Raw genomic sequence first — 23263 nt, 5'->3', positions numbered from 1 at the left:
TCCATCGTGTTGTGACAGTATTATCCTTCTGTTGTCAACACTTACTCATGTTATCCGACTCATGTATTGTATGCAACTATTGTTGTTACTGTTAATTGTCTACTGTCAATCCTCACCTACTATATATATTCTGTACAATGTCCCTCATTCAATAAACTCAAATAGCCAAATCAAAAAAGTACTCAGCAAACCACTAACCAAACCAAAAATTCTCCATCCATCAAAAAAAATCGACAGAGTAATCACTAAACTCCAAACAGGACACACCAACCTAAATAACCACATAATTTTTTTAAAAAAACATACTACAGGTAACTGCCCACACTGCAAACAACCAGAAACCCCAGAACACGCACTCATCCACTGCACACACTACCTAACACATCGAACCGCATTACAAACCACCCTCAATCTAAACAAAGCTCTCACTCTAGAAGCAATACTAAACCCACAAAATGAATTAGAAAACTTCAAGGCCTTAGGCGTATTCTTAATCAAAACGGAACTAATAAAACGCATCTAAAAACACTATAATCTACCAAATCAAAATTACATAAACAAACAAACATCCGCCATACCCAGCTCCCTTAGTTCTCCTCCCTAATCCCATCGGTATCTATTCCAAATCTCAAAATTCCCAAATTCTATATAAGCAACCCCTAAAGCCCCCTCTTGGGTTGCACACACCACTTTTGCCCCTTTCGGAAACACATTAAATGGCCTGGCCGGGCCCGTGTGCGAAATACGCATCAGTCGGAAAGCGCACGTTAAATCTCCAAAGTAAGTAATTCATTATTCGTGGCCACTAGAATAGAATATTTATGAATATGCCATCATGTGCATACCCTGTACCTAAAAATATCAATATGAACATATTATATGCATAGATTTCTTCAAAGATAAGACTCATATTATATTTAATTTGACAGTGTTGTGGTGGTCACTGGTCATTGTTGCATTTGAGCAGATACTAGTACCTGGATAAGTCCAGTATATAAATGTATACTATGTTGATAGTTAACCATCCATGTTGTTATTGTTGCACAGAATTTAACAAATAATACATCAACTGCTGACTTGTTATTTTTATAAATTAATATTCGTATTCGTTACCCTATATTCATGATATGAATCATAATCGCCTCATAGTGTATTCGTTGCAGCCCTAATGTACACGTATAAAGCAATCTGGTCATGCATACATTGGAGTTGACTGAAGCTGAATCTTTATTCAAACCAATATATTTTATGGTCTCTGTTCAAACATATCAAAGTCAGAAGGAATGCGACAAAATTATAACAACACATTAACAATGGTCATTAATCAGTGACATAGCTGCACAGCTAGTTGGGGATGGCAGACTGTCAATGTACAATACAATGAGGATTAGCATCTTAATAAAGGCAATTAAATGATTGAAGGCATATACATGTCATGGCTACAGGGTAAGTAGCCTTTGTTCCTTCAGACAAAGGTTGTCCCAAATCGGTTGCTATGACACAGGTATGGAACTCAATGTACAACCTTCAAATTTGTATCTGATTTATCATGTTTGTTTCACTAATCAGTGACTTCATTAATGGCATGTGAGTGTACTCCGATGGCATGGATCATTGTTCATAGTCCAGACATGATTTTTTTATGATATAAACATATTTACTTCCATAAAGTGGAGGCATTGGTAAACAAGCAAATTTTGCTTATCTGAATGCCTATCCCAAACATGATATATCGACAAATAACAATGTATTGAAAATGACATGAGAAATAGCATATATTATATAATTGAAATTAAAGTTACTTGATAATTATTGTGTTTAATAATAAGTGTTATATTACTCGAGTTTATTTCGTAACTACAGCTATGTTATTGTTTACACCCAGCACAACATTGTAGTATTATATTGGAAAGCCAACATTGCTTTAAAAAAAAAATATATATATATATTCATATATAAATAAATACATAAATATAAACTCTGACAAAGTCTCTAAATCGTCAAGAAGATAGAATAAAACTGTGCACTGATTTCAAAATTTCAAGATTTGTTATGGTGGTAAAATGTGAATTACCATTTAAAATTGAATTTAAATCATAGTCTTTTACGAAATAATACATATTTTGCCTTAAATGTTTAAGGGACATGTAAGAAAGAAATGAAGTGCATCTTATGTATGATAGCCACATCAATATTTCGGGCTGTCGGATATAAATCTGGCAAATTTGTCGGCGTTAAGATCACTACAGCAAAGCCTGATACGGGAGTGTGTAACCTGGCAGAGTCTTGATCGATAATTTACATCAAAGTATATACCATCCTTATCATTGCTTTTAATAAAAAAATTAAAACTTCCTAAGCTACTGGCATTGGTGTATTCAATAGGTAGTGAGTTCCAAATATTAGCTGTATCTGGAATAAATGATTTGGCATACTGTATTCGACGTAATAAGCGCCCCGCTCTAATAAGCGCCCACAGCGATATTTGCTGATATATTGGCTAGTGAACAAGCCCAATTTGCATCCCTTCCGATTGATCAATGTACACAAGACTTATTTGTTCGGTATAATACGCACACATGTGTTATATGTACCCTTATTTATGGGCAATTAAATTCTGGAAAAATATATCTGTCGTACATAAACATTTCAGACTGCCAGGCTTTCAATAATGTTTTTTTCACCAAAAAAATATTCTATTAAGAGCCCCCTATTTCTACTTTTGAGAACGCCACAGGCGCTTATTACGTCGAATACGGTAATTATTTGTTTTACACTTTATGTTTTGAATCTGTCAGCAGTTTCTCAAATAATAATCACGTGCATCCGGCACTCTATTTGGAACTAAGGATGAGAGATATCCGGTTCTTGATGTTAACCATTTTCTAATATATAGCTGGAATATTGCTGAGTGCAGCCTATTAGTGCATGTGATTGTTATGTAAGTCTTGACTATGTGTTCGGGATTAATTGATCATTTGCTCAAAGGGTGAACTGTGTTGTGTAACATGAATCTCTTGTAATGCTAGCACTTGGTTTCAGGTATGTGGTTCTGTGACTGTAAGCACCAATCAACACAGAAAATTGGTAGCTTCATTGTTGAGATAGCTCAGGATGTAGGGTTACTATGGTTACAGGCAAAGTACAGACCATGTGCCTTTTTTCATTTTAGAACTATTGCACTAAATCCAACATGACATATTGTGTATTTGGTACATTGTTTAAAGTAATGATATTTACATAAGGTGGATGGTAGTTAGTGGCAGCCAATCAAACACTCAAATGTCCTTAGCTGTTGTGGTTAGGTTTTTATTTAGTGGCAGTCCTACTGCAGCTGGTAAAATAGAATGACTTCCCTTAGATGTGTATAAAGAGAATACTACACTGATTCTCGTTAGATACCATTTTCACATAACAAGTGGACTTTCTATGGTATCTGACCGAGCGTAAGACATTGCAAATGGATATGCATGGCTCAATTATTTAATATCTGCAGTAGCTCTATGCATAACTAATATAGAATATAAAGCAAATTTAATGCATGTGACGATCTTGTTTGGTTTAATAAAGTGTGTGTAAATGTCTCTCGCTTTCGTGAAATTCCTTTAGTTCTACTTTGTAGTTGAGGAAGCGAATGACGTCTCGTGATTTTTATGAATGAAAAAAGTAGTTCCAGTGTGACAGAGGTCACGGTTATCCAATCAAAAACAATAAAACGATGTCAACCTTGTATGGCACACGTGTGATGTATGGATTTAGTACCTTACCACCTGTATCTTCACCACGTGGGTAATAAAGTCCAAACTCCACCCAGCGCTTTGGACCTCAGTATAGAGAGGTTCGCTGTGAGGAGCTTGTTGATTCAATTAACAAAGGATGAATTCCCTTGTTTGAGATGCTTCGTGAGGTAACAGTTCCTAGAAGGCTTGGAGACGAGGGCGAATTGACATTTGTCTTTTTAATTTTCACAGTGTGGATGGGAAACCATTTCGGAAACATTTTGTCTTTTCTGTCTGCTTCCAACACTGTTTCCTTGATTTGAGAATGGAACACTTACTTCATTCAAGACATTCAACTGTCAAATTCTGGACATTTGTGAGTTAACTAACTTGGCCTGTTATTTATTGCTGCTGTTGCATAATGACCCATTGTATTGCCACTTATGGTTGTAAACCTAACCTTGTGTGTTTCAATATAAATTTATTTTTATAATTATTCATTGACCTTGTGTAGCGGTAGTTATTTGCTGATTCACAATTGCGTTCTGTACATTCCAATGTTTGTGTTAAACCTTGGCATTTCAACTTGGGAACCAACAGGTAACACACCTTTACTGTAACACACTAGCCTGGGATGGGTAACTCGGGTACCTGGGTCGGATGGGTACTGAGTAGGACCTGGGTACCAACAGGACTCCCTGGACCCATGGTTAGTCACGTGATATATTGTTTATTAAAAAATTATCTTGAACTCTATGGTTGCACTACAAGACACTAATGTTCGCATTTCTTACTGACTATGCACCCATTCCTTCTGGTTTTTCATATGGTTGAATAAAGATGTAACATAATTCAACTTTAGTGTATAAATAACCAGATTGTTTAATACATGTATCTAAATACTTTTTGCCAGGGCTATGCTAAAAATGTTCCCAATCGGACATTTTGAGACATCTCCTGAGACCTACAATGGGTACCCGGGTAGAGTTGGGAAATAGAGGGCTGGGTACCCGGGTAGTAAATTTGGATTTCACGTAACACCCCTTTCATGTAACACCCCTTTCATATAACACCCCTTTCATGTAACACAGCTTTCATGTAACACAGCTTTCATGTAACACCCCTTTCATGTAACACCCCTTTCATGTAACACAGCTTTCACGTAACAACCCTTTCATGTAACACCCCTTTCATGTAACACCCCTTTCTTGTAACACCCCTTTCATGTAACACACCTTTCATGTAACACCCCTTTCATGTAACACCCCTTTCAAGTAACACCCCTTTCATGTAACACCCCTTTCATATAACACCCCTTTCACGTAACACCCCTTTCATGTAACACCCCTTTCATGTAACACCCCTTTCACGTAACACCCCTTTCACGTAACACCCCTTTCATGTAACACCCCTTTCATGTAACACCCCTTTCACGTAACACCCCTTTCACGTAACACCCCTTTCACGTAACACCCCTTTCATGTAACACCCCTTTCATGTAACACCCCTTTCATGTAACACCCCTTTCATGTAACACCCCTTTCACGTAACACCCCTTTCACGTAACACCCCTTTCATGTAACACCCCTTTCATGTAACACCCCTTTCATGTAACACCCCTTTCACGTAACACCCCTTTCACGTAACACCCCTTTCATGTAACACCCCTTTCACGTAACACCCCTTTCAAGTTACCCTCCTTTCATGTAACACCCCTTTCACGTAACACCCCTTTCATGTAACACCCCTTTCACGTAACACCCCTTTCAAGTAACACACCTTTCATGTAACACCCCTTTCATGTAACACCCCTTTCAAGTAACACCCCTTTCATGTAACACAGCTTTCATGTAACACCCCTTTCACGTAACACCCCTTTCATGTAACACACCTTTCATGTAACACACCTTTCAAGTTACCCACCTTTCATGTAACAACCCTTTCAAGTAACACCCCTTTCATATAACACCTCTTTCATGTAACACCCCTTTCATGTAACACCCCTTTCACGTAACACCCCTTTCATGTAACACACCTTTCATGTAACACACCTTTCAAGTTACCCACCTTTCATGTAACACCCCTTTCACGTAACACCCCTTTCATGTAACACAGCTTTCATGTAACACCCCTTTCACGTAACACCCCTTTCACGTAACACCCCTTTCACGTAAAACAGCTTTCATGTAACACACCTTTCATGTAACACACCTTTCATGTAACACACCTTTCATGTAACACCCCTTTCACGTAACACCCCTTTCATGTAACACAGCTTTCATGTAACACCCCTTTCATGTAACACCCCTTTCATATAACACCCCTTTCATGTGACACCCCTTTCAAGTAACAACCCTTTCAAGTAACACCCCTTTCATGTAACACCCCTTTCACGTAACACCCCTTTCACGTAACACCCCTTTCATGTAACACCCCTTTCATGTAACACCCCTTTCATGTAACACCCCTTTCACGTAACACCCCTTTCATGTAACACCCCTTTCACGTAACACCCCTTTCAAGTTACCCTCCTTTCATGTAACACCCCTTTCACGTAACACCCCTTTCATGTAACACCCCTTTCACGTAACACCCCTTTCAAGTAACACACCTTTCATGTAACACCCCTTTCATGTAACACCCCTTTCAAGTAACACACCTTTCATGTAACACCCCTTTCATGTAACACAGCTTTCATGTAACACCCCTTTCACGTAACACCCCTTTCATGTAACACACCTTTCATGTAACACACCTTTCAAGTTACCCACCTTTCATGTAACAACCCTTTCAAGTAACACCCCTTTCATATAACACCTCTTTTATGTAACACCCCTTTCATGTAACACCCCTTTCACGTAACACCCCTTTCATGTAACACACCTTTCATGTAACACACCTTTCAAGTTACCCACCTTTCATGTAACACCCCTTTCACGTAACACCCCTTTCATGTAACACAGCTTTCATGTAACACCCCTTTCACGTAACACCCCTTTCACGTAACACCCCTTTCACGTAAAACAGCTTTCATGTAACACACCTTTCATGTAACACACCTTTCATGTAACACACCTTTCATGTAACACACCTTTCACGTAACACCCCTTTCATGTAACACAGCTTTCATATAACACCCCTTTCATGTAACACCCCTTTCATGTAACACCCCTTTCATGTAACACCCCTTTCAAGTAACACCCCTTTCATATAACACACCTTTCATGTAACACCCCTTTCATGTAACACCCCTTTCAAGTAACACACCTTTCATGTAACACCCCTTTCATGTAACACCCCTTTCATGTAACACAGCTTTCATGTAACACCCCTTTCATGTAACACACCTTTCAAGTTACCCACCTTTCATGTAACAACCCTTTCAAGTAACACCCCTTTCATATAACACCCCTTTCATGTAACACCCCTTTCATGTAACACCCCTTTCATGTAACACCCCTTTCACGTAACACCCCTTTCATGTAACACACCTTTCATGTAACACACCTTTCAAGTTACCCACCTTTCATGTAACACCCCTTTCACGTAACACCCCTTTCATGTAACACAGCTTTCATGTAACACCCCTTTCACGTAACACCCCTTTCACGTAACACCCCTTTCACGTAACACAGCTTTCATGTAACACACCTTTCATGTAACATACCTTTCATGTAACACACCTTTCATGTAACACACCTTTCATGTAACACACCTTTCATGTAACACCCCTTTCACGTAACACCCCTTTCATGTAACACACCTTTCATGTAACACCCCTTTCGTGTAACACCCCTTTCACGTAACACCCCTTTCACGTAACACACCTTTCATGTAACACACCTTTCATGTAACACAGCTTTCATGTAACACACCTTTCATGTAACACACCTTTCAAGTTACCCACCTTTCATGTAACACCCCTTTCATGTAACACCCCTTTCACGTAACACCCCTTTCATGTAACACAGCTTTCATGTAACACCCCTTTCACGTAACACCCCTTTCACGTAACACCCCTTTCATGTAACACAGCTTTCATGTAACACCCCTTTCATGTAACACCCCTTTCATGTAACACCCCTTTCACGTAACACCCCTTTCACGTAACACCCCTTTCATGTAACACAGCTCTCATGTAACACACCTTTCATGTAACACACCTTTCATGTAACACCCCTTTCATGTAACACCCCTTTCATGTAACACCCCTTTCATGTAACACCCCTTTCATGTAACACCCCTTTCATGTAACACACCTTTCATGTAACACCCCTTTCATATAACACCCCTTTCACGTAACACCCCTTTCACGTAACACCCCTTTCACGTAACACCCCTTTCACGTAACACCCCTTTCACGTAACACCCCTTTCATGTAACACCCCTTTCATGTAACACCCCTTTCATGTAACACACCTTTCATGTAACACACCTTTCATGTAACACCCCTTTCATGTAACACCCCTTTCATGTAACACCCCTTTCATGTAACACCCCTTTCACGTAACACACCTTTCACGTAACACCCCTTTCATATAACACCCCTTTCACGTAACACCCCTTTCATGTAACACCCCTTTCATGTAACACCCCTTTCACGTAACACCCCTTTCAAGTTACCCACCTTTCATGTAACACCCCTTTCACGTAACACACCTTTCATGTAACACCCCTTTCATGTAACACCCCTTTCACGTAACACACCTTTCATGTAACACCCCTTTCACGTAACACCCCTTTCATGTAACACCCCTTTCATGTAACACCCCTTTCACGTAACACCCCTTTCACGTAACACCCCTTTCATGTAACACCCCTTTCACGTAACACCCCTTTCATGTAACACCCCTTTCATGTAACACCCCTTTCATGTAACACCCCTTTCACGTAACACCCCTTTCACGTAACACCCCTTTCATGTAACACCCCTTTCATGTAACACACCTTTCATGTAACACACCTTTCAACACCTTTCATGTAACACACCTTTCATGTAACACACCTTTCATGTAACACCCCTTTCACGTAACGCACCTTTCACGTAACACACCTTTCAAGTTACCCACCTTTCATGTAACACCCCTTTCATGTAACACCCCTTTCATGTGACACCCCTTTCATGTAACACCCCTTTCATGTAACACACCTTTCATGTAACACCCCTTTCATGTAACACAGCTTTCACGTAACAACCCTTTCATGTAACACCCCTTTGATGTAACACACCTTTGATGTAACACACCTTTCATGTAACACACCTTTCATGTAACACCCCTTTCATGTAACACACCTTTCATGTAACACCCCTTTCATATAACACCCCTTTCATGTGACACCCCTTTCAAGTAACAACCCTTTCAAGTAACACCCCTTTCATGTAACACCCCTTTCATATAACACCCCTTTCAAGTAACACCCCTTTCATGTAACACAGCTTTCATGTAACACCCCTTTCATGTAACACTCCTTTCATGTAACACCCCTTTCATGTAACACCCCTTTCACGTAACACACCTTTCATGTAACACACCTTTCAAGTTACCCACCTTTCATGTAACACCCCTTTCATGTAACACCCCTTTCAAGTAACACCCCTTTCATGACTATGTCAGATAAATGAAAGTAAAGTGTATAAACGTTCAGACTTTATGTTACTTTGTGACTTGGATATTATGTAATCCTCTACTTTCTCAAATCCCTGGATCCGCCACTGCTTGTTGTCATGGTAAATGCACTGAGCACATGATCATTATTTCCTACTATGCTACTGTCCTAGTATGAAGTCGTATAAATAAGGCCTGACTGGCTGGATATAGATTATAGAGATCGATAATGAGTAACTAAATATCCACATCAATTATTGATATGTATCGGAGAAGTAACTTTAAGCAAATATGCAAGAGTCCCAAAAGAAATCAACATATTTCACGCCACTGGCAAGCACTGACACAGTTATGCATAGATTACTTTGTGGACATTTGACATAAAACAAAAACAATTGCTTTCCGTTCTCGACAATTAACATTATTGACAATAACAAGTCTGTTTGGGTAAATCTGAACTTTATTTCGTCACAGTAGTTTATGTAAGTTCATCTATGACAATAATTTTAAATTGATAATCGTTAATATTTCTTCCCATCCACGATCATTTTTATCATCGATCTTGTTAGCCAGCCCTAGTATTAATGTCAGGCCACCAGAATACTGAGTATTGATCTGCGGAGCCGCATTTCTAATGCATGATGGATATCAATAATATGTCCTCTTTCCGTTATGTCTGTCAACGGTGGTGTTTGTCACCGCGATAATACACCTATCAATGTATGTCATTGTTTTATGACTGGCGGATGTTTAGTGTTGATGTGAACAAGGCATAGCACTTATTTTGGACATAGGTCACAGCAAAAGGAAATTATTTTCAACTGCACGGAAAATTGTAAGTTTGGATTTCTTGTGATGATGCTTTTACTTTAATTTGTCAGTGCCTGAATGTAGGATGAAGACCAATTCAGTGTTCAAAATTAACATCAGTCTGCTAAGCTGGTATAATTCTGGAAAGAGTAATAGTGTGTACTTGTGGGTGACAACTATACCATGATGTTCATGGCAGTTTAGTCTGACTTACAGTCCCTGAACCATATTATTGTGCCTTCTACCCTGCCCATACTACAGTCAGAGCTCCAGATAACTTTTGGAGCAATGGAGTTTTTACTCAAAGGTTTCTATTTTAATTGGGGTATTCCATTTTTCATTGGGTAACTGATATATTTTCACTCATCTATTCATCACTCTTTTGTTTTTTTTCCCAAAATGAGTAAGCATTTTGAGATTTCAAAAAAAAATAAAAATGTTTTAGATGTAAAATGTTTTAGATTTTAAATTTTGGCTTGACTCGGAAAGTAAATTAGCTCGTAATTGTGTTTCGGAAATTAGTTCAATTGTATGCATGTTGAAAAAGCTTCATTGGGTAATTACGCAAGTTTTTCATCTAATGCATGCGTTTCTGTATGGAAGTTAATTGAAAATAATTGAGTTTTGAATTGTTTTGGGGGGTATTTTAGGCAAATACACAGCTTATCTGTAGCTCTGCTGCAGTGTTGTAGCCCTAAACGAAACAAGTCTAGATTTTCCATAGTTTCAGGGCGACTATGCTTGTCATAGGAGGCGACTAACAGGATCGGGGGGTAAGGCTTGCTGACTTGGTTGATGCGTGTCATCGTATCCCAATTGCTTGGATCGATGCTCGTGATATGAATCACTAGATTGTCTGGTCCAGACTTGATTATTTGCAGACCGCCGTCATATAGCTGGAATATTGCTGATTGCGGCGTTAATCAACAATCCAAACAACCAATCAACCAATATTTTACCTCAGTCGTTTTGACAGTATGACGTATCACTTTTTAAACAAATCGGATAAACTATGCATGCTAGTATGTTATAATGACCGCCATGAAAGACAAGCGAAGAATCAACTTCAGAAGTATGTCAATGTTCACAGTTAGGCTTCCCTTCATCAAGGACTTCGTAGAGCTGATAAGCATTTTTATTCCAAAAGGGTTGGTGGGTAGTCCTGTGGTTCATATGTTCGCTCGTCGCATTCATTCCCTTATTCATTTCATTCCCGACACACCTTTTCTTGTGTCCCCTGCTTTGATATACCGTATTCGACGTAATAAGCGCCCCGATCTAATAAGCGCCCACGGCGGTATTTGCTAATATATTGGCTAGTGAACAATCCCAATTAGCACCCTTCCGATTGATCAATGTACACAAGACTTATTAATTCGCGTACAATACACACTTGTGTGTCATATGCACCCTTAATTATGGGCAATTCAATTTCAGAAAAATATATCTGCCGTACATAAACATTTCAGGCTGTCGGCATAAACCACGAAATGTATCTTTCAACTCTGTTTTTTTCTCACCAAAATAATATTCTAGTAAGAGCCCCCTTTCTAATTTTGAGAGTGCCCTGGGCGCTTATTACGTCGATTACGGTAGCTGAAGTATTGCTAAAAAGTTGATTTGAACCCTGTTTAGTCACTTTAATTCACTCACTAACTCACTCTCCTGTATAAGAAAAATACTTTTCATAAAGGTGCTGAACCCAGTTTATGCACTTATGATTCCACCTGTGAAGATCCGGAATAGAATAGATCTTCAGCTGGTATATTGCTGAGTGCATCGTTAAACAACAAACAAACAAACACACAAACAGAGACACTTATGATTTACTGAGCTACATTTCAAAAGAAACTCTTTGTAGTGTTAGAGCATTCATAGCACAACTGACATAGATAGTCGTACAGCTTAAGCTACTAGAGTATCTGCTATGTTGTAATTACAATACCATATCACTATCATGCCTCCCAATCTGCCATCAACGAGCTGAACTAGTCCGATGTGTAAACACGAACATTGATCTGTCCTGGGAACTATGCCACAGGTCACAGCTACCATACTCTCCATAATATGCGCACGGGTACTTAGATAATTGACAAGGAGGTTGCTTATTGAAACCATTCACAACTTGAATACTGTATTCAACGTAATAAACACTCCCTGTAATAAGCGCCCACCACGATATTTTCTAATATATTGGCTTGTGAACAATCTCAATTAGCACCCCTTCTGATAGATCAATGTACACAAGACTTATTTATTTGTGTATAATACGCACTTGTGTGTTATATGCACCCTTAATTATGGGCAATTTAATCCTGGAAAAATATATCTGTCGTATATAAACATTTCAGGCTGTCAGCATAAACCATGAAAATTACGATCTTTTAACTCTTTATTTTCACCAAAATAATATTCTAATAAGAGCCCCCTATTTCTAAATTTGAGAGCGCCCTGGGCGCTTATTATGTCAAATCCGGTATGTGTTCAGAGATCAAGCAGTAGTGAACAAACTTATTTCAAACATTGATGATCTTTCAACTTTTTTTTTCTTCACAAAAATAATATTTTAATAAGAGCCCCCTATTTCTAATTTTGAGAGTGCCTTGGGCGCTTATTATGTCAAATACGGTATGTTTTCAGAGATCAAGCAGTAGTGAACAAACCTATTTCGAACATCGATGAAACTGAAATGTTTTCGTTAATCGTTACGAGACCATACCCCTTCTGCCCAACTGTATCCTGTAGTATACACAGGGGCATAGGTGTCCCAATCGTCTAAGGTGCCACAATTCGCTGTCCTAAGTTGTGTCCCTTGGACGTACCAGAAACATATAATTGTGGGTTCAAATTCCTGATCGCCTGGATTATCTTTCTCAGTTTGTCAGCCCTCTTCCTGTGCTCGTGGGTTTCGTGGTAAACATCTGAAACTAGCATCACTTTGGACTTTCCTCCAACATAAAACTGACACGCCGTGACATCAGTGTAACACTGTTAAAAGTGGTGTTAAACCTAACTCACTCACTCATTGTATTATAAACAAAAGAGTATAAGGTAATGTAAATTTTAGTCCTTCAAGTTGAGATTATAGCGATTATTAACAGATTGGTCTAGAATTTGTTTGAGGGCACTTATCAGTATGGTCGCTGAGGGCGCTTCATACGGTAAATATGGTAAATCTGATTTTGCAGCACATTTAAAATTGTTATCCAACAATTATACTAACAGAAACAAGAAGTTAATGTTAGCTTATTTTATAATAACAAAACAATTATGATCAGTGTTCCTGTTTACCGGTAATTACCAGGTTTTTACCGGTAAAATTAGGCATGGACCGGTAATTCATGTGACTGCCAGTCCCTGTGGACAGGCATATAAAGTACTTATAAATCTTTCTTGTTGAACAAAACATCGGTGATATTCATATAAGTACATTTTTCGAACAAAGTCAGCTTCTCTGTTACCATCAGGGTTTCCCCTTGTCTATTTCTAGGTTAAACATCCTATTGTAGCGACTTCGTCTCAAAATATTAAAAAACAAAGAGAAAATTGCGTCTGTAGTTTGTGTGAATGACGTATAGATCTAACTAAGTTACTTTAGAGATGACATCCTTGCACTGAACATGAAAATCAAAGAATTAAAAGCAAATAATTTTGACACATTTTGTTGAAAGTTGGGACTGGCAAATTTTAAGGAGGGAATGGTAATTTTTAGAGTTGCCAGTCCACAAAGACTGGCAGTTTCAAAAGCCAACAGGAACACTGATAATAGACTATATACATTACTCACAATGAAGGCGAGGGAGTATGTGTATCAGACATGTTATATACAACACTCTGACCAATGTAAGCCAGTCAATAAACCTGGACTTTGTGTATTATCTTCTGAGATGGGCTGACCAGGTTGTGGTAGATTGTAAATGGACACCACTGACAGTGTAAATTAGGTTCAGTCTTCAGATCTAGGTCAGATTGTGTAGCTTTTCCTTTATGCAGATAGTAGTTGAAAGAAGTGACTGTATGTTATATTGTGAAATATTAAACCAGGACTGTGGCTGTTGTATTGTGATATGTGTCCACCTCGGGCATTGATTCAACTTTGAGTAAATAAATTATGAACAAAAGTCCCAATAGGAAGCGAGATACCACGTCTGACTAACTCAGACACAATGACTACGTCAGCTTACATTGCGCAATGTACATGCTTAGGTTACAGAGGAAATATCCGACAGCAATTGTCCGGACACATAGCACTACCCTAGCAGGTTGGGTGTAGGTAGAGACTGACAATTCTGCATTGTCCGTTATTGTGGATTTATACAACTTACAATCTTTGTTGTCAAAATGGCTGATGGCAAAGCCACTGGTGAGCCTGGAGGTGAGATATGTTTTATTTTAGAAAAAGACAACTTAGTTTTCAAATTGTTTAGGAACATTATCACAGCAAATATGTGAGGATATGAGAATGTTATATTGATATGTATGCTGAGAGGGCCTAGATTTTGTCATTTGGCTGTCTTAGCAAGTATTATTCAAGTTACTCAAAATTCACTTTGTTTAGCCTATATCATTATGATATATTGGTCGATAATGTAGATTAGAGCGCTGAAGGACCCATGGACTGCGTACCTGCTATGTGTGGTGGATGTAAAAAGCCTACAGCTGCCTCAGGCAGCTTGTGTTATATACACCACTGTGTTTTAGTGTCAGCCCTGAAAAGCCTTGAAAATCACCAAAAAAAAGCTTGAAAAGACCTAAATTTATAAATGAGATAAACACACAAAAACATGTACCAAGGATGTACAATGTACAAGTGTGATTTGGCACAGTGATAGATTTTTGTGCCAAAAACCATAAAGAAACTAGGCAGACTTAATTAATTTTTGGCGAAATTTAATCTTGTTTGGAAACTTTGTGATGGTTATACTGCTTTTAAGGTCTCACGACTAAATATACAGTATGCTGGATTTAATAAAATATTGTATTATTCACACCACTGCATCCCTTCTGGATCTGGTCATGCAGAAGCTTTATCTCTTGATCAGGACTGTTTCGCAATCCTGAAACTTGTAAGCTATTGTGTGAGATATTACGAAATGTAGAAAAGGTTTTGCGTTTCAAGTATATTTAAAGATATTATCCCAGTGCATGATTCATTTCCTATTATTTCAAAATAGGTATTTAAACGAATGAAGTGAATCACTCTTATCCAATCCTTTCACATTAATTTTCATACATGTCAAAGCTGTAAGCAGTATGTAGAATGTTTTTTTGTTTATTAGTTGTTTAACGCCACACTCAGAAATATTCCAGTTATATCACGCCATTCTGTAAAGCGAGCCTGACCACCCGACCCCATTAGTCCTCTTTTACGGCAAGCATGGGTTGCTGAAAACATATTCTACCCTTGATCTTCATAGGTCGTGCACTGGGTTTTATTAGAGACAATTTGTTTTTATATTGTATTTTGTTGTTTTTGTTGTTAGGTAGATAGGCTATTTTTAGGAGTGAATTTAGACACTGGAATTTTAATCTAGGTCAACAAAACTAAATATTGCAAAAAAGAATCTAAGGTGTAGTTAATCAAGGGGCATGACTGTTTATGGTTGATGGAAATTTTTGTGAAACTGGGAGACATTGTACATCAGAGATATCAGTATTATGAAGTAGGCGGGATGTTTATATTGTTGGGAGGACCTGATTGATGGTACTTTTGTGCCTGGAACTATTTAAGCATCTGTCAAAGCATGTTCTTGTTACTTGAACATGCTAAATAACTATTGGTTTGACAAGCAACCCAAGAAGTTTTGTTGACTTTTCTACCAGACATATTCTGTATTCCTGCTTCTTATTAAGGGTATGTTGGTCCAGTGGTCTAAGCTAAGTTTCAGACTTGAAACCCACAGATGTTGATGGTCGGTTTGAATCCCATTGAATTATGATCCTTTGTATGGCTAAACCTCATCCCTTGTAGGTTTTTACCAAAATGGTATTACCCTCTCATTCCTCCCTCCCTTCCTCCCTCTCATCCTCCTTCCATCATTCACTTCTTCACTCAGGGGGCATGGGTGGCTCACTCATCTAAGGCGCCACAATTCCCTAGGCAGAGTTGTGTCCCTTGGTCCCACCAGAATCCAATTTTAACCTGATTGGTATCTTGGTTTGTCAGCATCATAACCGTACTTGTGGGTTTCACCAAAGTGGCAAACATCTGAGACTTGCATCACTTCAGGCTTTCCTCACACATTAAACTGACACGCCGTGATATAACAGGAATACTGTTCAAAGTGGTGTTAAACTCGACTCACTCACTCACTCACTCACTCACTCACTCACTCACTCTCACTCACTTTGTAATGTTACCATATAGCAAAACCTTTGGAAATGGCAAATGTCTACTAGTCCTTATGATGCCTTAACTATTGGGTACTTTGGCAAGGACTACAGGACTAGTGCCAATTTCTAATTCTGAATTATGTGTACATGTTCATGAGGCCCGTGAAGATCCGGGGTAGAAAAGGCCTTCAGCAGCCCATGCTTGCCATAAAAGGCGACTGTGCTTGTTGTAAGAGGCGACTTACAGGATTGGTGGTCAGACTCACTGACTTTATTGATGCATGTCATCGTATCTCAATTGAGTGGATCGATGCTCATAATGTCAATCACTGGATTGTCTGGTACACACTCGATTATTTTACAGATCACTGTCATATAGCTGGAATATTGCTGAGAGCGTTATTAAACAAACAAACAAACAAACATGTATTTGAGCCGCCATTGTCATAGGTGGATCCAGAGGGGGTCCAGAGGGTCCGGATCCCTCTTATGAAACCCAAATGTATGTTGTAGGCAGTGAAATTGACTGAGAGTGGATTTTGATATTTTGGACCCTTCCCTTTTAAAAATACTGGATCCGCCCTTGCATTATGGTTTCAAGGCTGTTAGCACATACAACACAACACAATAAATCAGGATTACTTCCTTGTCATACCATGGGCGTGTGTGCTGAGCTCCGTAGTGTAAGTAGGTATAGGCATGGTATAGTTGATATTCTCTGGTTGCAAACACCATAAGGCCATTGTGGTCTATTTCTACGGCCCAATTTGTTTCCATGAAGAATGACAAACAACAACATCAAAGGTCATTCCGTGCACAATATATCTAGAATTCTGTGCGTGATGTCACAGTCACTGGTAGCATGTTAACCTGACTCTCTCCCTCCCTCTCTCTCTCCTTCCCTCCTTTGCTACCTCACTCTGTTGGTCCCTCCCTTCTCTCTCTCTCCTGTCAGTGTGATGTCATTGTATTGTAGGGTGACATCGTAATATTGTAGGGTCATGTCATAGTATTGTAGGGTGACATCGTAGTATTGTAGGGTCACATCGTAGTATTGTAAGGTCACATCATAGTATTGTAGGGTGACATTGTAGTATTGTAAGGTCACATCATAGTGTTGTAGGGTGACATCGTAGTATTGTAGGGTGACATCGTAGTATTGTAGGGTCATGTCATAGTATTGTAGCGTGAATTCTTAGTATTGTAGCATGACGTCATAGTATTGTAGCGTGAATTCATAATATTGTAGGATCACGTCATAGTATTGTAGGGTCACGTCATAGTATTGTAGGGTCACGTCATAGTATTGTAGGGTTATGTCATAGTATTGTAGGGTCACGTCATAGTATTGTAGGGTTATGTGATAGTATTGTAGGGTTATGTCATAGTATTGTAAGGTTATGTCATAGTATTGTAGGGTTATGTCATAGTGTTGTAGGGTCACGTCATATTATTGTAGGGTCACATCATAGTATTGTAGGGTCATGTTATAGTATTGTAGTGTTATGTCATTGTATTGTAGGGTCATGTCATAGTATTGTAGGGTCATGTCATAGTATTGTAGGGTCATGCCGTAGTATTGTAGGGTCACGTCATATTATTGTAAGGTCACATCATAGTATTGTAGGGTCACATCATAGTATTGTAGGTTTATGTCATAGTATTGTAGGGTCACGTCGTAGTATTGTAGCGTGAATTCATAGTATTGTAGGGTCACGTCATAGTATTGTAGCGTGAATTCATAGTATTGTCGGGTCACGTCGTAGTATTGTTGGGTCACGTCATAGTGTTGTAGCGTGACGTCATAGTATTGTAGCGTGAATTCATACTATTGTAGGGTCGCATCATAGTATTGTAGCGTTAATTCCTAGTATTGTAGTGTGACATCATAGTGTTGTAGTGTGAATTCATAGTATTGTAGCATGATGTCATAGTATTGTAGCGTGAATTCATAGTATTGTAGGGTCATGTCATAGTATTGTAGTGTGAATTCATAGTATTGTAGGGTCACATCATAGTATTGTAGCATGAATTCATAGTATTGTAGGGTCACGTTGTAGTATTGTAGGGTCACATCATAGTATTGTAGGGTGACATCGTAGTATTGTAGGGTCACGTCGTAGTATTGTAGGGTAACTCCGCTTTTACCAATATTCCAGTTATATCACGGTCTGTCAGGTTAATGTGGGAGGAAAGCCGGAAGTGATGCAGGTCTCAGATGTTTACCACTTTGGTGAAACCCACGAGTACGGGTATGGTGTTGACAAACCTAGAAACATAATTGGGTCGACCTTTTTTGAACCCACAATCATAGGTTTCTTGTGTGACCAAGGGACGCAACTCTTCAAAGTTGATTGTGGCACCTTAGACGATTGACACCAGTTATGCAAGGGATTGGTTAATACTGATCAATTTGTCTTAATATGATTATGAATATCAAAGTGAGCATCACATTTATGTAGTTGATTCATATTTGAAATACGCTGATTAATCACAAATATTCTTTGTGTGTGGTGTTTGCTAAAAGATGTATGTAAATTTTATCATTTACTCCCCCACATGTAAATCATGGTAGGGCCAATCTCATTAAAATCATATCTTAGTTCTCGCTACCGCTAAACAAAGATCTGAGGACATCCCATTAGGAGTCACGTCAGAACAACCTTTCATCCGACCAATCAAAGCGTCGCTTTCCAGATCATGAAAGTCACAGTCGGAATGTGATTTCTAATTATGCAGCCTCGAAAACTTTAAAACGGGGTATTCCGAACAATAGTTACAGGCTTAACCACTGAATCTATACAATCTAGACCATATATTAGCCATTCCAGAATGTTCTTTTGTTCAGGTTTCAAATTTTTAAGCGAGAATTTGTCAAAATATGTTTCGAAGTGTAGTCGCCAATTTGAATTAGTGCCGTAAAGCACGAGAAAGCTGCCTTATGATTGGCTAATGTCGACTTCTTGTCAGTAATTCCACTGGACGGTCAGAGTTCGCGAAAAGTTGGTCTGACGTGACCTGTAATGGGATGTCCTCAGATCTTTGTTTAGCGGCAGCGAGAACTAAGATCTGATTTTAATGACAGAGACGTGATTCAACAAATAATGAAGTTTTGTTTGTTTGTTTGTTGTTTATGCTGCACTCAGCAGTATTCCAGCTATATGACGGCAGTCTGTAAATAATCGAGTCCGGACAAGACAGTCCTATATGCCTGACCACCCTCTCCGGTTAGTCGCCTCTCAAGACAAGCATAGTTGCCTCTTATGGCATGCATGGGTTGCTGAAGAGCTATTCTACCCCGGATCTTCACGGGTCGGTCTCTAAATAATCGAGTATGAACCAGACATTGACATCATGAGCATTGATCCAAGCAATTGGGTTATGATGACAAGCATCAACCAATTCAGCAAGCTTGACCAACCGATCCCGTTAGTCGCATCTTTCAACAAGCATAGTTGCCTCTTATGGCAAGAATGAACAATGACGAAATGGCCTAAACATATGCCACATCATCACATGACATGTTTGATTTTGAAAAGGCTTGATGTAGACACTATTGCATAAAATAGAAATAATTTACATCACATTTTCCCCTTGTATTGTATTCAGTGGCGTTTTTAGTATTCTGCCCTAAGGGCAGCAAAATGTCCTAAATGGGAAATACTTCAGCTAACATAGGGTTAATACATGTCACTATGTCATCCTGTTTCCTTCCTTCACTGGCTCTTATCTAATAACATCACCACGATTTATTTCCCTCTAGGCTGTTCATTAGGTTGTGTCGTCATAGGTAGAGTCAGCAAATCCAGGATTTAAAGGCTCTGACCATCAAATATTCCGGTACTGGGAGGAGTTGGGTTGGGGAACATCCATAATTCTTAGGGGGACCACAATGCATTTTTTTTCAGGATATCCAGCACACTACGTTGACATGTACTTTTTTGTACAACCTGAAGCCAAATTATATTTCCCAGCATCTTCCCCAGAATGAATTATGTTTTTTGACAAAAATCCCATCCCACAAAAACGAAACGAAATGCTAATAAATAAATAAATAAATAAATAAATAAATAAATAAATAAATAAATAAATAAATAAATGTTTTTTGACAAAAATCCCATCCCTCAAAAAGGAAACAAAATGCTAATAAATAAATAAATAAATAAATAAATAAATAAATAAATAAATAAATAAAATAAACACAGTTTGCCCATGGATTGTCCCTCCATCAAGAGCTGTTCACCAAGTTTTGGAACTGTTTCACTCTGCTATTCAAGAATTGTTAACAAAAATATTCTTTTGCATTTTCAAGTCAACAAGTTCGACATTGATTCAAATAAGGGTAGTATTTGTTTTCCGGAACGTGACTGCTAAATATTTCTTCATGAGCACATTGAGTCTTCAAGACTTGCAACAGTGGTATTATATTTTTAATTACACCATCCATTATATTAGAAAAATATGGTATAGACCAGTCACTAATTTTCAGGATTCCTGTTTTTCAGACAAAATGAACCGGCCACCCCCAATTTCCATGCAGCCGCAACCAGGAGCTTACAATGGTGAGTGACTTAGTTCAAGGTATGTGTTGTCATGTCTGTTGATTCACACTATAGAGATCTGCACCTGCTTGACTTGTGGCAGGCTTATTTATGATAAACTTTTCCAGGTCTAGAATAGCTTATTGAAGTGAAAGTATCGATCACTACTTTAAACATACAGACGTGCACTTTTGGTAAGCAATAATACAAAAGTAAACTTTGCAAAGTGAAGTCAGGATTTTGATTTCATTTAACTATATATCAGGACATCAAATGTTTAAAAGATATTTGTAAAAAATGTTTATCTTTTCATATGAACACTTTAACTAATTATTTGGAAATGATTTTATTGATACTGTGGACAATTCAAATAATGACTGTTCGTTTCAGTAAACCTTTGTAAGTTTTACACGTTTAATCACAGCTTTCCACTCGGATGTTAACATGCTGCAGTCTATTTGATGAATTCTGTTACAGAAAAATGCAAAATTCTGCAGATGTTCTGCACAAATAGTTGTTTTCTGCAAGATAGTTACATTTCTGCACTATGTGGGCATTTCTGCAAAATATTCTGCAATGCATTGCGGAATACAGCCGACTGAACTAAGCTGGTCATAGGAAGTGACCAAATGGATCGTTCCTCTCAATACTGATCACTAGATTGTCTGGTCCAGACTTGATTATTTACACGCTGCTATCATATACCTGGGATATGTCAGAGTGAGGAGTTTCTAAAAAATATTCTAAGCAGTTGTGTTTGTGTTGCTTAGTATGTCATATATTTGTTATTTGTATAAATGTTCATATTGCAGGATATATCTGTTCTCATTCATGATGGATCAATAATCTGTTATTGATCACTGATTACCAATGTGGAAATATTGACCAATTCCAAACACCAGTCACGGTTTTCAAATATTATTTCAGGTGCTCCAGGACAACCAACCCCCAACCAGGGGTATGCCCCACTCCCAGGACAGCCCGGCTACGGGTATGGCCCACCCCCAGGTCAGCCCGGGTATGGCCCGCCTCCAGGTCAGCCTGGGTATGGCGCTCCACCTGGATATGGAGGTCAGCCTGGGTATGGCGCTCCACCGGGATACGGAGGTCAGCCTGGGTATGGCGCTCCACCCCAAGCAAGTAGGTTTTTTTTTTTGTTTAACTTTAAGTTGGTTGTATATTGCAATATTTTACAGTGTGAGAAAGGATGCTGCTCTGTGATTGTTTCTACTGAAGGTCAATCATTAAAAAGGAACACAAAGTCATACAGGCTTGAAAACCCTTGATTTTTTTGGGTCATTCTTGAAAAGCCTTGATTTTTAATGTCAACCAAGAAAATCCTTGAAAAAAACAAAATAGCTTAAAAAGCCTTGAATTTGTACAAGATGACCTGCACTTGTTTATAAAGTATTAAACATCATGACTTAATTTATTTTATTTGTTGGTTGTGAAAATAAATCTTGTTGGAAACTTTGTGACTTTCATACTGCCTTTTAGGTCTGATGACTTCATGACTAACATATAGTATGCAGTATTTAAATAAATATTGACAGACCAAGGCTAATAACCCAACTAAAAAAGCCTTGAAACTGAAGGTTGAAAGCCTTGAAAAGGCCTTGAATTTTAGTGTTCCATATCTGTATTAACCTTGAAACAGCATTTCTACCACATTTAGCTGACATGGGAGAGGTATGATTGAAACACTATTTCAGTTATAGTAGAACAAGCTCCTTCTTATTGCAGTGATGCCAGGTCAGAGGCCCCCCGTGCAGTGGATGTCTCGGCCTGAAGCTATTCCAGGGTGTCCCCCCGGACTGGAGTACCTCACCCAGGTGGACCAGCTCTTGGTTCAGCAGCAGATCGAGATCCTCGAGAGTCAGTGCAATAGTGTTTCTATTTCTTTTTAAACAACCAGGGGCCACGGTAAGCCCAGTGGTGTAAGTTGCTGCAGTTGGCTGTGCAGAGTTGCTTCACTTGGGCATGCCAGAAACCTATGATCATGGGTTCGAATCCCGGTTTGCCCTAATTATGTTTCTAGGTTTGGCAGCACCATACCCGTGCTCATGGGTTTCACCGAACTGGAAAATGTCTTAGACCTGCAGCAGTTCCTCCCACATTAAACTGATATTACTGGAATACTGTTCAAGGCGGCGTTAAACCCAACTCACTCACTTCTAAACTACTAAAGACATTTTAAAGAGTTTGCACACACAAGGCCGACTTCTTTTCACTAGCTCGAGGTTTTTGATTTTCA

The 23263-nt window shown here is 38.7% G+C and overlaps 1 protein-coding gene across 17 annotated transcripts in view; it reads left to right on the top strand.

Annotated features, from left to right (window-relative positions):
* Positions 1–23263, top strand: part of LOC139470847 (phospholipid scramblase 2-like) — a 37778-nt gene that overhangs the window by 1085 nt on the left and 13430 nt on the right. For 16 of the 17 annotated variants that reach the window (XR_011653795.1, XR_011653793.1, XR_011653786.1 and 13 more), the window contains exons 1-4: positions 14385–14510; positions 20974–21030; positions 21937–22149; positions 22753–22884. Coding sequence is in view for 1 of the 17 variants with exons in the window: in XM_071253161.1 (XP_071109262.1) it covers positions 14477–14510; positions 20974–21030; positions 21937–22149; positions 22753–22884 (436 nt within the window). In the remaining 16 variants the exon portion in view is untranslated. Of the gene's footprint in view, positions 1–14384; positions 14511–20973; positions 21031–21936; positions 22150–22752; positions 22885–23263 lie in introns of those variants that run through there. The other variant, XR_011653800.1, reaches the window with a different exon arrangement.

Source organism: Haliotis cracherodii, unplaced genomic scaffold, assembly GCF_022045235.1.
Source record: "Haliotis cracherodii isolate W230 unplaced genomic scaffold, xgHalCrac1.p SCAF_21, whole genome shotgun sequence".
Taxonomy (NCBI): Eukaryota; Metazoa; Mollusca; class Gastropoda; order Lepetellida; family Haliotidae; genus Haliotis; species Haliotis cracherodii.
This window is presented reverse-complemented; position numbering and strand designations above follow the sequence as displayed.